The sequence below is a fragment of the Mauremys mutica genome, chromosome 2 (assembly GCF_020497125.1).
Source record: "Mauremys mutica isolate MM-2020 ecotype Southern chromosome 2, ASM2049712v1, whole genome shotgun sequence".
Taxonomy (NCBI): Eukaryota; Metazoa; Chordata; order Testudines; family Geoemydidae; genus Mauremys; species Mauremys mutica.
In genome coordinates, this window is record NC_059073.1 from 287,898,953 (window position 1) to 287,915,152 (window position 16,200).

General features: G+C 51.1%; 1 protein-coding gene across 2 annotated transcripts; it reads left to right on the forward strand.

Moving 5' to 3' along the window:
- The first annotated feature begins 1,467 nt into the window (after positions 1-1,467).
- On the forward strand, positions 1,468-15,715 carry ACKR2 (atypical chemokine receptor 2). Of its 2 annotated transcripts, none has more exons than XM_045008154.1 (2): positions 1,468-1,642; positions 11,393-15,715. In XM_045008154.1, the coding sequence occupies exons 1-2, from the start codon at positions 1,623-1,625 to the stop codon at positions 12,528-12,530; spliced, it is 1,158 nt and encodes a 385-aa protein (XP_044864089.1). In that variant the 5' UTR covers positions 1,468-1,622; the 3' UTR covers positions 12,531-15,715. The 2 variants fall into 2 exon arrangements, with proteins under 2 accessions (XP_044864089.1, XP_044864090.1); XM_045008155.1 differs by lacking the exon at positions 1,468-1,642 and adding an exon at positions 10,250-11,276.
- Positions 15,716-16,200: the final 485 nt, after the last annotated feature.

Consider the following 16,200-nt stretch of genomic DNA (forward strand, 5'->3'; position numbering starts at 1 on the left):
ACGGGGGCAGTCGGGGTGGGAAGTAGGAAGGAGTGGATGGGGGCGGGACTAGGACAGGGCTCTCCCCTCTATTTTGATTGTTGAAATATAGTAACCCTAGGCAAGGGAGGAGCCGAGGGGTGCACGAGGGCTGGCGCCCGCATACATCCACTGCAGCCTGCAAGAGCCCCTGGGGGGCCGCCGGGTCTCAGCCTGGGCAGGAGGGGCGGGAGGGGCACAGCAACTCCCTGCTAGCAGCGCCGCCGCCTTTGCAGGGCTGCTGCCCCCCTGCACCGCGCCGGCTCCTCCATGGCTGGGGCTTGCGGCTGCTGCAAGCAGGACGCTCTGGTTCTCCGGTGCCTCCGGAAGGCGGCTCCTCCCTGCCAAGCTGCTGCAGTGGCCCAAGCCCGGCAAAGCCAGTGAGTGGATTCAGGGCGGGAGCCACCGGGGTGGGGAGGGCTCTCGGGGCATGTGAGGGGGGCTGTGCACCCTCCAGGGGAGTTCAGGGGGTGGGGAGGGTGAACCGATGTGCGCGGGGGGGGGGCGGCACAAGGTGGGAGTTTTGCCTAGGGCGCAAAATATCCTTGCATCGGCCCTGCCCCAGGGTTAAGAACAGGGGCGGCTCTACAAATTTGGCTGCCCCAAGCAGTCATGCCCGGGAGGCGCCCCCGAGCCCCGGGAGTAGCGGACCTGCCGCGGGCATGACTGCGGAGGGTCCACTGGTTGCGCGGCTCGGCTGGACCTCCCGCAGCTGCGGGCGGTTCGCTGGTCCGGCGGCTCCGGTTGAGCTGCCGCAGGCATGCCTGCGGGAGGTCCAGCCGAGCCGCGGGACCAGCGAACCGTCTGCAGTCATGCCTGCGGGAGGTCCACTGGAGCCGCCGGCCGAGCGTCCCCTCCGCAGTCATGTCTGCGGCAGGTCCGCTGCTCCCAGGGCTCCGGTGGACCTCCCGCAGGCATGACTGCGGCAGGTCCGCCGGCCCAGCCTGCCGCCCCCCTGGGAAAGGGCCGCCCCAGGCGGGTGCTTGCCCCGCTGGGCTCTGGAGCCGGCCCTGGTTAAGAACCACTGCACTAAACTGGTAAGTTCTTCATTTTAATTTAATTTTAAATGAAGCTTCTTAAACATTTTAAAAAAACTTGTTTACTTTACATACAACCATAGTTTAGTTATATATTATAGACTTATAGAGAGAGACCTTCTAAAAACGTTAAAATGTATTACCGGCACGCAAGACCTTAAATTAGAGTGAATAAATGAATGAATAAATGAAGACTCGGCACACCACATCTGAAAGGTTGCCGACCCCTGAACTAGTGAAATGTGGGATGTAGTGGATTCTTCATCACTTGTACTCTTTAAATCAAGACTGGATGGCTTTCGAAAAGCTGCAATAGCTCAACCAGAAGTTATGGGCTTGATGTTATTGTCTGTGGACTGTGTTATGCATGACATGGGACTAGATGAGCCTCATGGTTCCTACTGGCCTTAAATTCTATGAATTATGTTTAGGTCACTGTGCTCTGTGCAAATAAGAAAAAAGCCCTGTCCGGTTCCTGTCCCGTTTCCTTCCCTTATCTGTTAGCTGCCAAAGCGATCAGCAGAGAAGCTGCTACAGCAGAGTCAGCTGGCTGGACGGTAACAGGAGATGATCAGGAGAAAGCATTTGTAAGTTAATTTTATTTTAAATTTGAACCTCTGAAAAAAATTTCCACAAGGGATTTGAGGTGTTTCCTTTTCTTCTTTTGTACCAGATGGTTCATTAGCTATACTGGAGCCTGATCCAAAGCTCACTTAAGTTAATGGGAATCTTTCCACTGACTTCAGTGGGCTTTGCACCAGATCCTAGATTCTTATTGTACATCGACACGGGGATAAAAAAACCCACAGCTGACTTGGGCTCTAGTGCTGAAAAACTGCTGTGTAATGTTTGGGCTTGGGCTGGAGCCGGAGCTCTGGGACCCTGTGGGGGTGGAGGGTATCTGCTTGGGCAGCTAGCTTATGCCACTGTGGGTTACACTGCTGTTTTTGGCAAGCTACTTGATCAAAGCTTGCCCACGTCTGCCTACACATCCTGCAGTCACCCCTCCTGAATGCAATGTAGACCTACCCCAAAGCATGTAGCAGTGGGCACATGAGGCCTCCTGGCCCATTTCACACAGGGCCTGAACCAAAGCTCAGATGTCAATGGGGGTCTCTCCACTGATTTGTAGGTGCTTTGGAGCAGGTCCTGGGATAATTACAGCCTCTTCTCTCCCTTAATCTTGTCATCTTAGCTAGACACTGCCATTCTTTACTGTGTCTGTGGATGAGGGTATGACAGTCTCCTGGAAGGATCAAAACCTACTCTGGGAAGCAGCATGCACAATTGGTCCCATAACAAACAGCACTGCTTTGGTGGGACTCAATTGTGGCACGTAACCGATCAGGTAAATCTGCTTCTGTGCCAGACGACTGGAGGATAGTTAATGTGTCACCAATTTTTAAACAAAGCTCCTGGCAATTACAGGCTGGTAAGACTGATTTAAGTACAAGGCAAATTGGTTGAAACTATAGTAAAGAACAGAATTATCAGACACATAGATGAGCACAATTTGTTGGGGAAGAGTCAACATGGCTTTTGTAAAAGGAAATCATGCCCCACCAATCTATTAGAACTCTTTGAGGGGGTCGACAAACATGGACAATGGTGATCCAGTAGATATAGTATACTTGGACTTTCAGAAAGCCTTTGACAAGGTCCCTCTTATGCAAAGTAAAGCTGCATAAAGGCTCTTATGCAAAGTAAGCTGCATAAGACATGGGATAAGAGGGAAGGTCCTCTCATGGATCAGTAACTGGTTAAAAGATAGGGAATAAAGGTTAGGAATAAATGATCAGTTTTCAGAATGGAAAGAGATAAATAGTGGCGACCCTGCAGAGATGTCTACTGGGACCAGTGCTGTACAAAATATTCATAAATGATCTAGAAAAAGGGGTAAACAGTGAGGTGGCAAAATTTGCAGATGATACTAAATTACTCAAGGTAGTTAAGTCCAAAGCAGACTGTGAAGACTTACAAAGGGATCTCACAAAATTGGGTGACTGGACAACAAAATGGCAGATGAAATTCAGTGTTGATAAATGCAAAGTAATGGAAAACGTAATCCCACTATACATACAAAACAATGGGTTTTAAATTAGCTGTTACTCCTTATGAAAGATCTTGGAGTCATCATGGATAGTTTTCTGAAAATAGAAAAGCTAACAGAATGTTAGGAACCATTAGGAAAGGGATAGATAATAAGACAGAAAATATCACAAGGACACTATATAAATCCACGGTACGCCCACATCTTGAATACTGAATGCAGTTCTGGTTGTTCCAACTCAAGAAAGATATATTAGAATTGGAGAAGGTACAGAGAAGGGCAACAAAAATGATTAAGGGTATGGAACAGCTTCCATATGAGGAGAGATTAAAAATACTGGGCCATTTCAGCTTGGAAAAGAGACATCTGATTGAGGAATATGACAGAGGTCTATACAATCATGAATGGTGTGGAGAAAGTGAATAGGGAAATCTTATTTACTTTTCACATAACAGAAAAATCAGAGTCACCCAATTAAATTAATAGGCAGCAAGTTTAAAACAAACAAAAGGAAGTATTTCTTCACACAACGCACAGTCAACCTGTGGAACTCTTTGCCAGGGGATGGTGTAAAGGCCAAAAGTATAACAGTTTAAAAAAGAAAGAAATAAGTTCATGGAGGATAGGTCCATCAATGGTTACCAGCCAAGATCGTTAGGGATGCAACCCGATGTTCTGGGATTCCCTAGCCTCTGACTGCCAGAAGCCAGGAGTGGATGACAGAGGATGAATCAGTCAATAATTGCCTGTTCTGTTCATTCCCTCTGAAACATCTGGCATTGGCCACTGTTGGAAGATAGGTTACTGGGCTAGATGGATCATTGGTCTGACCCAGTATGGCCATTCTTATGTTCTTATGTTCCTGGGTAATGTCATTTCCCTGACAGGACTCACTATGGACCCCCACAAAGTAGCAGCAAAAAAGAGATCTCTATGGTTTAAATCAGAAAAAGTCCCTTTTTTGCACAAAAACCGTGGGAGCCATAGGCGGCAGGTTCGTATAATTTTTGGTGGGGCCCAAAATGGTGCCCCCCCCCACTCTCACCCTGTAAGCTGATATAAAATGAAGCTACAATGCGTCAGCACCACAAGATTACAAGGGTCAATTAAAAGTGGAAAGTCAGAAGCAGCACTTGCCTGCTTCAATATACGGTATTAAATTTTGTTGCACCTGTTGTGACAAAGTGGGAATGTTCTTAATGTTTTCTCTGAATACTGTGTGGGTGCCTCAGTTTCCCCTGCAAAGTGCCAACTGACGGTGTTGGGGACAAAGAGATCAGGTGGCCTCCTTGTCCGGAAGAGACACAAAGGCCAGATGAGGGAGTGTCAGTTTGGAGCTGGCTGGGGAAATCGGGAGAGGTCCAGAACTTGGGTCTGGGCTCCCTACCCCACAAGATGGACCTGACTGAGGGGTCCTGTTTTCTGTACCTACAAGCTCTGTTTTAGACTGTATCCCTGTCATCTAATAAACCTTCTGTTTTACTGTCTGGCTGAGAGTCACATCTGACTGCGGAGTTGGGGTGCAGGGACCTCTGGTTGCCCCAGGACCTGCCTGGGCACACTCGCTGCGGAAAGTGCATGGTGTGGAAGGGCATGCTGAATGCTCCGAGGTCAGACCCAGGAAGGTGTAAGCTTCTTGCTCTGGAGACAGTATGCTCAGAGAGGAGGCTCCCCCAGAGTCCTGACTGGCTTTGTATGGAGTTGTTCCAAAGCATCCCAGCATCCCCTTCCACACCGTGCGCTTCCCGGAAGTCTGCACAGGCACTGACACTCCCTCCTCTGCCTTTGTCTCTTTTCCAGGCATTAGGAGGCCACCTGATCTCTTTGTTCTCCAACACCTTCAGTTGGCACCTTGCAGGGGGGTGGCCCAGGCCATCAGTTGCCTGGAGGCAGGGTTGCAGCCATTCTCTGTGCAGACAGCATCACACTGACCCTCTAGGGCTTTACAACAATCACACCCCCTTTTTCCACCATCTAGAGCCTTAAGAAATGCATTGGGGAAACTGAGGCACACAGACAGTATTCAGAGAAAACACCTGTATACGACCAGTTACATACTTTGAAGGGTGTAAAATAATCAAATATTGTGCTAAATACAATGATACTCCAAACTGACCACCAAATTTAAGTTGCATGTTTTTCCCCTCAGGTGAGGGTTCTGGGGTGGGGCTGGGGATGAGGGGTTCACAGTGCAGGAGCGTGCTCGGTGCTGGGGGTGCAGGCTTTGGGGTGGGGCAGGGCTGAGGATGAGGAACTTGGGGTGCAGCCAGGCTGCCCCAGGGCTAGGGCCAGAGAGGACTCCCCATCACCACCACTGGCAGCAGCAAGCTCCAGGGGAGGGACCCCTCCTCTCCCCCCCCTGCCCCCCAGAGCACACTCACTCTGCACCACAGTCACTGCACATGTTCCTAGGCCCCCTCTCAGGTCCAGAAAGCCCACTCACCTCCCCTATGATGGGTACTAGTGTGGGGGGGGGTTTGCCATCACAGGTGGCCTTCAATGTTGCTGCCCCTCACCATAACTTCACTGTGGATGGGGCTGCCCCTTGCCCAACATGGGGCAGAAGTGGGGTCTGCACGGTGATGGCTCTGGGGCAGGGGAGCAGGGTGTCATAAAATTCACCCAAGCCCCAGCTGCTCAGGTAGGTCTATGAATCCCCTCCCCCATCTGCCCTGTGGTGGGTGGGTGCTGGAGGGGGGGGCACTGCCTTCATATGGCTTCCTGCCTCCCTGACCCCTGCTGCAGGCTGCAGCCTGCTGCCCCTCACCGTAGCTTCACTGGGGGACGGTGGGAGGGGATGGCATGGGGCTGCCCCTTCCCCAGCGTTGGGCAGGAGTGGGGGCTGGGGCTAGGGGGGTGGAATCATAGGGTCAAACACTCACGGAAGCCCCAGCAGCTGCTCAGGTGAGTGAGGTCAGTCTCCGAGTCCTGGCCGGAAGTCCCCTTTGCGTCTCCTCCAGGTAGGGGGAGGGGAGGGCTGCCAAGCATGGCACACCCCCCTCCACTCCGCTCCCCTCCCCCGGCCGGTGCTCCAGCAAGCAACAGCAGCTTGCATTGCTGTTATATTAGCCCTTAGGCAGCAGCCGGCAGCAGCAGAGGCAAGGGAGAGAGACACGCTGTCTGCGTTCAGGCAGGGAAGCTCCAGCCTCCGGGACGGGGAGGGGAGGAGGAGAGGGCTGCCGAGCAGGGCCCCCCCTCCCCTCCTCTCCGAGATGCTACAGTCAGCAACAGCAGCTTGCACTCACTGCTGTTATGCTAGGCAGCGGCAGCAGCGGTGCCGGCAAGGAAGAGAGACACGCTGCCTGCGTTCAGGCAGGGAAGCTCTGGGGCCGGGCGGGGAGGGGAGGGGGGAAGCTCCAGCCCTGGCGGCGGCGGGGGGGGGGGGCGCTCCAAGCAGGGGAGAAAACATTGGTGGAGCAGAGCCCCTGCTTGGGAATATTCCTGGGGCTAAAGCCCCAGGGAGCCCATATAAGTCGGCGCCTATGGTGGGAGCATCTACACTTGCCAATGACTTTTTACGGTGAAATTCAGAAGTTTCACAGCAAACCCCCCCCCACCTCCATGAGAGGTGTAAAGCTCTTACCAGTGATGCTTTTGCAGTGATGTGCAGATGCGTTCTTCCTGTTTACAGAGCTTCTAGCCTCCGCAGGATATCCCACAGTGCGCCAGGGCCGGATTAATCTTTTGTGGGCCCAGTGCCAAACATATTTTTGGGCCCCTACAGGGGCAATGGAGCATGGTGCGGGGGGGTCAGTCCCTGGAGCCTGGGGCTAGCCAGGGGCAATGGCATGGCAGGGGTGGCCCCATTCTGCCCAGCCCAGTGTGAGGGCACTATTTGCAAACTGGAAGTTGCCAGACGCACAATGGTCCACCCGGCCCTGTTCTGCCAGCATGTCCCATGTCGCACCACACATCCCCCAACACCGAACCCCCACAATTCCCTATGGCCGGACCCCCCCGCCCGGACCTACTGTGCCCAGCACCCCCACCAGACCTTGCCACAAATGCACATTCCCCCTTCCCAGTGCCCCCCAGCAACTGTCCAGCACCCCACACAGAACCCTCACTCCCTAGTGCCCCAACACACAGAGATCTTCCCTGCCCCCTCACAGCCCAGCACCCTCCCCCCCATGCCCTCCAGAGACCCACTCCCCTAAGGTCTGCCTCCAGGCCGCACTCAGCGGCCCTGCGGGGAGGCGACTGTGTCTGCCGGGCTGAGCCAGCAGTGCAGCCAGGGCTGATCCCAAGGCGGGGAATTGTCCCAGCCCCCTCAGGAGTGGTGCGATCAGCCAGGCCAGCGCCTGCCCCGGCCGGGCTCCCTCAGGAACCACTTGCCTGGAGGGGTCCAGCCAAGCCCCCCACACTGCGCCCCTACCCCAAACTGACCGAGCCTGGCCAGGCTTCTGCACTGGTCCCAGGTGGCTCAGCTCCAGGGAGACAGGTGGGTCCCCACAGGCGGTGGGAAGCAGAGACTGCCTGAAGCCAGAGGTGCACTGGGGTCCGGCCAGAAGGCAGAGAGAAGCTGGAGGGTGAGGCCTGGAGGTGGAGAGGAGCCCTTGGCCGACCAGCAGACAGGCTGAAAGGAGTATGTGGTGGGTGGCGGGCGGGGGGAAGCCAGCAGGCTCTCGGGGTGCAGTGCAAGCAGAGCAGGACGGGGCCCCTTCTGAGTGTGGGCCTGGCTCCATGGCGCCAGTGTAAACCCAGCACTGACAGTGCCTAGGCAACCACTCTGGCCAGCAGCTCAGCTGCTGTGAAGCCAGGTAAACAGACATCCACCCCTCCCCATGTAAAGTCCTGGGGAACTTGGAAACTTCCCTTCCTGTTTTCTTAGCAAGTGCTCACTTATCTGGCCAGGTGACAATGCCTGCTTCAATATCTTCATTAACGATCTGGAGGATGGTGTGGACTGCACCCTTAGCAAGTTTGCAGATGACACTAAACTGGGAGGAGTGGTTGATACGCTGGAGGGTAGGGCTAGGATACAGAGGGACCTAGACAAATTAGAGGATTGGGCCAAAAGAAATATGATGAGGTTCAACAAGGACAAGTGCAGAGTCCTGCACTTAGGACGGAAGAATCCCATGCACTGCTACAGACTAGGGACCGAATGGCTGGGCAGCAGTTCTGCAGAAAAGGACCTAGGGGTTACAGTGGACAAAAAGCTGAATATGAGTCAACAGTGTGCCCTTGTTGCCAAGAAGGCTAATGGCATTTTGGGTTGTATAAGTAGGGGCATTTCCAGCAGGTCAAGGGATGTGATCATTCCCCTCTACTCAGCACTGGTGAGGCCTCATTTGGAGTACTGTGTCCAGTTTTGGGCCCCACACTACAAGAAGGATGTGGATAAATTGGAGAGAGTCCAGCGGAGGGCAACAAAAATGATTAGGGGGCTGGAGCACATGACTTATGAGGAGAGGCTGAGGGAACTGGGATTGTTTAGTCTGCAGAAGAGAAGAATGAGGGGGGATTTGATAGCTGCTTTCAGCTACCTGAAAGGGGGTTCCAAAGAGGATGGATCTAGACTGTTCTCAGTGGTAGAAGATGACAAAACAAGGAGTAATGGTCTCAAGTTGCAGAGGGGGAGGTTTAGGCTGGATATTAGGAAAAACTTTTTCACTAGTAGGGTGGTGAAGAACTGGAATGGGTTACCTAGGGAGGTAGTGGAATCTCCTTCCTTAGAGGTTTTTAAGGTCAGGCTTGACAAAGCCCTGGCTGGGATGATTTAGTTGGGTTTGGTCCTGCTTTGAGCAGGGGGTTGGACTAGATAACCTCCTGAGGTCCCTTCCAACCCTGAGATTCTATGATTCTAAGCAGATGATCCCCTGCTTGGAGCAATGCTGAGCTACTGGAGCTAATCAGTGTTTGGGCAGAGGAGGCTGTGCAGGGAACCAGGATGCTCCGTGATCACCTCCACCCCTTCCCACAAGGCCCATTGTCAAAATGGAGAGAGCTGCACTGTGGGATAGCTGCCCTCAGGGCGCTGCTCTCATCGGTGATGGAAGTGCTGCAAATGTAAACACTCTCTGAGGCCTGTGGAAGTGAGTACACAAACCAGCACTTTTCTTTCATCGGTTCACTATCACCCGTTGAAACTGACAGCGCAAAAACTCTACAAGTGTAGACATGGCCTTAGTCTTCATTCCCCAAAAGAGGTAGTTATCTCAATGTAAGATCCTAGAGGAGCCAGGGCACTATCATTTTTACCTCATCGTAGCTAGTTGAGGTCTACCCCAAGTGGAGGTGGAGGTCTCACAGGTCCCAGTTCAGCACCATCCCATGGCCACTCACCAGACTGTTGTGAGGTAAGCCAGCTGTTGTGTCCACTTGTGTTTTAAGCTTCTGGAGCCTGAACAGAGACCACCTACTGCCCCATTTTGGGGTGTCCCCAGGTATTATATCCAGGTGCAGACCCTTTGTCTGGCAACCCTCCTGAGAACTGCACCCCATTGTCCAGTTGCCTAGCTCCTGGGCTCAGTGCTGACTCCTCCAGACTGACCCGTAGCTTAAACACACCCTCTCCCAGACTCCCACCAGACGTTATAAGCCATCTGGTTTACCTCTTCAAGGGCGCACATAGTACCACAGAGCACAGAACACACACAGACACTTTGCCTAGATTCTAACACCTTCACCCTTTCACATAACAGATAAAGCACAAGAGAATACAGATCATTTAGATCATAAACATCCCAACACAATGCCCCTCATTAGCTCACCCTTCTCTTGGGAGTCCTTGGAGGACCATCTGTGTACAGGCACAGTCCCCTGCTTCATAGGCGCCTCCATGGTGGGTTGCTTCTCCCTCATCCTGAGCTGGCCCCAAATAGATCAGCACCTCCCTTTTTATAACCGTCTAGTCTCTGTATCATGTGACTCCCTCATTAGCCTCAACAGGTGACCACAGACCCCTGTCAGGTGACTTAGTTGCCAAGGCAACCTCTCCCTTGATAAACCATTTCTCCTGGTTGGGAGCCAGTCTGTTGTTCAGAGCTATTCCATTTCAATGGGAGAGCCCTTTAAGTCAACAACCCACTTTTGTTATCCATGTGCCAACACCCCACTGGAATTCTAGTTCTAGATGGAGTTAAAAGACAGTAGAAAAGTAAAGACCAGCTTTACAATCAAAATGGAGTTTGCAGTTTCATGTGGTCATATATACAGAGTTCATCATCTCAAACAAATTCATACACTGTACAGACAGATCCCCCAAATCATAACAACAGGGTTGATCTTGACTAGCTACATCAAGGACTAAAAACTACCTGTGCCTTGTCTGCATGAGGATTTTACATCAAGAAGCTATCTTGACGTAAAAGCACAGCTCTTTTTGCAGTGAAGCCATAGTGTTCCTGTCATCTGTCTCTCTTTTTATAAGGCCTCATGTACTTCTCAGGTACAGCATGGAGAGCAGCAGGCATCCCACACTGCCTCAGTGTTCCTCAGACCTGACCTGAGGGCTCCACTCCAAAGAGGCAAGAGTATAGTTTTGTCTCCAGGGCTGTTGAATTTTTGATACGCTGTGCAGAGACCGGTGATGTAGCCATCTCCACCAGGAACTGGGCTGGGGCCACCAAACATAAGACACTAAACAGCTGGCAGAGGGTCAGGCACTGTCAATCTGGGCCAGATTCAAACCTATCAAGTGGAGGTAGAAATCTCCATATTAAATTACTTAGCATGTGTTGGAAAGCTTAAAGAACTAAATAGAACAAAGGCCTATGTCAGCTCTTCGCTTATCAGTTCGCTTGGCTTCCTAAATGGATGTAGTTGCTTTCCCATATTTGTTTCCAAAGTATGTAGTACAAAAGGTCAATAGATGTATCTTGTTTCTTCTTTAAGATAACAAATGTATCCTCAGCAGCTGTACCCTTCAGGATGACAAATGTATCCCCAACAGCTGTATGTATCTTGTTTCCCCTCAAAGTGATATATGTATCCTGTGTACTCCATTATTCCCTATAGATACCTTTACAGGTTCTATAGGTCAGCCAAATGTCGTAAAAGGACGTAGGCGAAGTTGTTTGTTACTGGTTATAAAAATGGGCCTGTTTGGCCGTGTAAGGTGTGTCTCTCTTCTGGCACTAGCCGATGAGAGCACCCGCTCAGCTGACCGATCAATAAAGGGAGTGGTACCCGTCTTCCTGTCTTCCGTGCCTCCTTGGTGTAATTAGGTAAGCTCCAGGGGGAAACGAGCCCTTTTGGCTAACACATGCAAACCTCACTTTTCGTATGTAGATCAAAATATCTTTTGAAATGCACTATTGGTCCTTTTACTTTTGTATTGCAGAATGTTACAGAGGGGTCTCTTGAAAAGTTTACCACTAAGGGTGGCAACAGTACCAGTGTCTGCCATGCCGCATACCACAGATTACCCAATCAACCTGACTGACTACGAGTACCAATACTTAGAGGAGGAGGATTACATCCAGTTTTTGCTTTGCACAAAGGAAAATGTCAAGGCGTTTGGCAAGGTGTTCCTGCCAGTGCTCTATACAATAGTGTTTCTGCTTGGATTGGCTGGGAACTGTCTACTCTTTGCCATCTTGATCAAATATACCAAGAACAAGAAGATGACCGAGGTGTATCTGCTGAATCTGACAGTTTCAGATCTTCTTTTCGTGGTAACCCTTCCCTTCTGGGCCACATATGCAGCGTCTCAGTGGGTGTTTGGGAATGCCTTCTGCAAGATCATAAGTGTCATCTACACCACCAACTTCTACAGTGGCATCTTCTTCGTCAGCTGCATGAGTCTGGACAAATACCTGGAGATTGTTCATGCTTGGTCCAATAAAAACTTAAGGGCCCCAAGAAAGAGCTTCCTTATCTCTTCAGTGGTGTGGGTTATTTCCATAGTGCTGTCTATTCCTGACTTTATCTTCATGCAGGTGCAGGATCTCCACAACGGGAGACGAGTTTGCCACCTCGACTATGGCCTGCACAACTCCATCTGGCAGCTTCTCTTTCAATTCCAGCAGATCTTGCTAGGCTTCTTCCTTCCATTCCTTTGTATGGTGTTCTTCTACTCCCGCGTAGCTTGTGTCCTCACTGCATTAATGTCTCCTGGCAAGAAGAGGGCTCTCCGCCTGGTCGTTATTTTGGTGGTGGTTTTCTTTGTGCTGTGGTTCCCATACAACATTACCCTCTTTCTGCATTTGTTGCAAAAGCTCCATGTGATTAAGGGTTGTGAAGCTAGCAAGCACTTGGACTATGCTATGCAAGTGACTGAGAGCCTTGCCTTTATTCATTGTTGCCTCAACCCCGTGCTGTATGCTTTTGTGAACAAACGATTCAGGTTACACTTAAAGAAGATTTTGGGGGCCATCTTCAGGAGGCAGGATTTCTTTGTTCTCCAGCGGTCTGACACAAGTCAATCTACTAGTAGGTGCACTGACCAAGTAGAAATGAAAAGCATCACGAATGTGTAATGAATATTTAGAGAATTTCGTTGCTGTACATGTTTTATTATCACATATTGTACTGTTTCCGGCGATGAAGTGATGTATGGATAAGTAGTTGGAGCATAGCCCTGGGAATCACAAAAGGCCAAGAATTAATCCCAGCTCTAGCACTGACTCCCTCAGTTGTTTTGGGCAAATCACAACCTGCCTCTGACTGAGTTTCTCTATTTGCAAACTCATGGGGATGGTAATAATTTGTTGGGAGGATTTTTCTAGAATGGTTTAAATATGGAGTAATCCCACTAAAATTGAGAGTCATTTTGCATTTACACTGGTGTATCTGAGAGCAGAATCTGTCCCTGTCATTGGTCACAATGAGGTTACTCCAACAGAGTGGAATTTGGCCCTGCAACCAGGGGTGGCTCCAAGCACCAGCACAGCAAGTGCATGCCTGGGGTGGCAAGCCGTGGGGGGGGGGGCATGTCAGTCACCGTGAGGGTGGCAGTCATGCAGGCTTCGGCAGCATGCCTGTGGGAGGTCCGCCAGTCCCGCGGCTTCGGCAGCAATTTGGCAGTGGGTACGCCGAAGGCGCGGGACCAGCAGATCCCCCGCAGAAACGCTGCCGAATCCGTGTGACCAGTGGACCGCCTGCAGGCACGCCGCTAAAGGCCTCCTGACTGCCGTGCTTGGGGCAGCCCCTTCCTGCAACTAGAGTTACAAAGGGATTACTCTGGATTAATATTGGTGTAACTGGCAGCTAAAATTTGCCTGTTGTTTGTAAAGCATGTGGGCCCAGATCCGGACTGCCAGAGTATTTGGGCTCCTAACTCCCATTGAAATCAAAATCACCTAAATACCTCAGAGAACCTGGACTGTGGCATGAACTGAGTGTGTGAGGCAGAGTGGCCTCCCTCTGAGCCTGACAGGAAACGCTCCACACCTCCTGACCGGGCAGAACCAAGCCAGCCCCGCCCTGTGCTGGAATTGGAGGGCAGGACAGGAAGTGTAAGAGGAAGGCCTTCCAGCTTAGTTGGGCTGGAGCCAGACGTCTCTACCTTGCGGTGGGACTCTGGACCAGATACCAAGCTGTGCAGTACCCAGGAAGAGACCAGCTGGGGCGACGAGCTGGTGGACAGTGGTCCCGTGCATTTACCCTGAGGAGACTGAAGACCTATGGATGATGGAGCCACACCAAGGAAGAGTGGTTGGAAGTAGCCAAGGGGAACCAGACATTAGTTTGGCTGGGTGACCAGTAAACGAGTCACCATGTTTTGGTGACTTCCCTGCTGACCCAGTGGTGGGACCGCCCATCATTGTTAGGGCCCTGGGCTGGGACCTGGTGGAGTAGGGGGGCTCAGGTCCTCCTACCCACTGCTGCCTACCCCACCCCTGAGGTGGGGGCCTACTCACCCCAGGCCAGAAGGCCTGTGCCTTGCCTGTGGCCTGTTGCTCTGCTCTGCTCAGAGGACTAGAGCCCCAGACTACATTTGCTGTCTGCTCCAGCTCGAAGGATGTAGCTAAAGACTGCTCCTTGCTCTCCCCGCCCAGAGGGGCAAGGCAATAGATTGTAGATCGCTGCCTGCCGCAGCCAGGAGGTTGGGCAATAGGCTGTGTGCTGTTCTGTCCTGATCAGAGGGTCAGAGCCTGAGCCGTCTGAATGACTGCTTACTGTGTGACAGAGTGAGGCAGTGTGGCCTCCCTCCAAGCCTGATGGGGAGGGACGACCACAGAACCACCGCACTGAGCAAACTGGGTTCTAAGTATTATCAGTGATGGCGTACACAAACACATGCACATGGAGAGATCTGGATTACATACAAATTAGCTGTCAAATATAGTGAAACCCGGTGTAATGGGCTGTCCACCCCACAAGCGTGGAAGTGGTTAATGGAGGCCAGATGGGCCAATTAACCTAGTAGATTGAATGCCGAAAGGAAAGCCCAGATTAGAGGAACAGGCTTATCTGTGAGGGAACAGGCAGGGCCTGTATAAAGCCAGGTTGCTGGCTACAGATGGGTGGTGGTTTCTGGGAAAGGCTGCTGGGATGAAGGCTGCAGTCATTCCGTGAGTGGAGGGAGTGGGGAGGCTGGCAAACCCAGAGAGGGGGGAAGCCAGATAAGTAGGAAGAAGCCCAGGGAAACAGCAGAAAGAGGTAGAACTATAAGGGACAGTGGTTGCTTGTTGTAGAGTCCCTGGGCTGGAACCCAGTGTAGAGGGTGGACCTGGGTTCCCCTAGCAGCCCCGGGGAAATGGAAAGGGCATTGGAGACGCCAGCCAGCCAGTGGGTCTGGAAGGGCTTTGAATTCCCTGGAAGGGGAGGATCTTAGTGACCCTGTCGGAAGGCAAAGCCACAAAGAGGAGACTGCAGTCCCTGGAGTGCGAGGTGTAGAGCTGAAGAATGAAATTGTTTCTTTTCTTTAATTACTATTATTAATATGACTTTATTTTGTGAACAAACGGAACTTCACTGTTTTCACATTGTAACTCCTGTTTGCCTCCCAACATTGTAAACTGTTCATTACACTTGTTTTAATAAGACTCCATATTGTAACTAAAACCCCATTTTGAAATGCTTACTCCATTTTGCAAAACCCTGCTGTAACCTTATTAACTTAGTTCAGATGTGTGAATGAGGTATGCATGGATAATGGAATCAACCTCCAGCCCCAGACTGTCCTGATAAAGTTAAGTGCAAACACCAGCAGCTGGAGACGCAAACAGCCCTGACAAAGTGAAAAGAGTCCACTCCAAAAGAAAAGAACAAAGGTGCAATTGAGACAAGATCAAAGCCAGGCCACAGGCTGAAAGTCATGTCTGCAACTGTCGGGTGATCAATCACACCAAACCCAGAGGCAGCGTGACACAGCAAGACCATCAACTCTTGATTCAAACTAAAAGCCTATAAAAAAGATGAGTGAGATGGAAGACTTTGGGTAACATTCTGCTGCCAACATCGAGGGGCATTGGTGCGTGCCCGACAGAGACTCAGCCCTTCCTCGTGCCCGGCTTTCCTGGCCAGTTAGCCGCCACGAGCTACGAACCCAAGCTGCGAAATCAAGCCATGGACTCAAGCTACGTTCAGGACTGGTAACTGTTCAGCAGCTGCAGAACATTTGGTGTGTGTGTGTGTGTGTGTATATATAGGTATTAGTTATTAGCTATTGGTTATAGATCAGATTGTGTTATCATAATAAATGTGGCATCTTGCCTTATCCCCTGAAATGATCCTGTGTAGTTTTATCTGTATAACAGAGGGGCCGCAGGGCGAGACAGTACGGGAGAAGACCTTGCCAGAGGGGAAGCACGATGCCTGGCAGAGCTAATTCCCAGGACAGCCAGCAGGGGGCGCCACTAGCAGTGAGTGAACCCCGTGACACCTGGTCTAACAGGCACCAGCGCTGCTGATCACTAGGATTTCTGTTTCTCCAAATGCATCACATTCTATTATGTGGCTACTTGAAACAATGGCCAGAGAAATATCAGTTGCAGTGTTCCCATAATATAAGAACTAGGGGCTACCAAATGAAAGTAATGGGCAGCAGGTTTAAAACGAATAAAAGGAAGTTCTTCTTCACACAATGCACAGTCAACTTGTGGAACTCCTTGCCTGAGGAGGTTGTGAAGGCTAGGACTATAATAGGGTTTAAAAGAGAACTAGATAAATTCAGGGAGGTTAAGTCCATTAATGGCTAGTAGC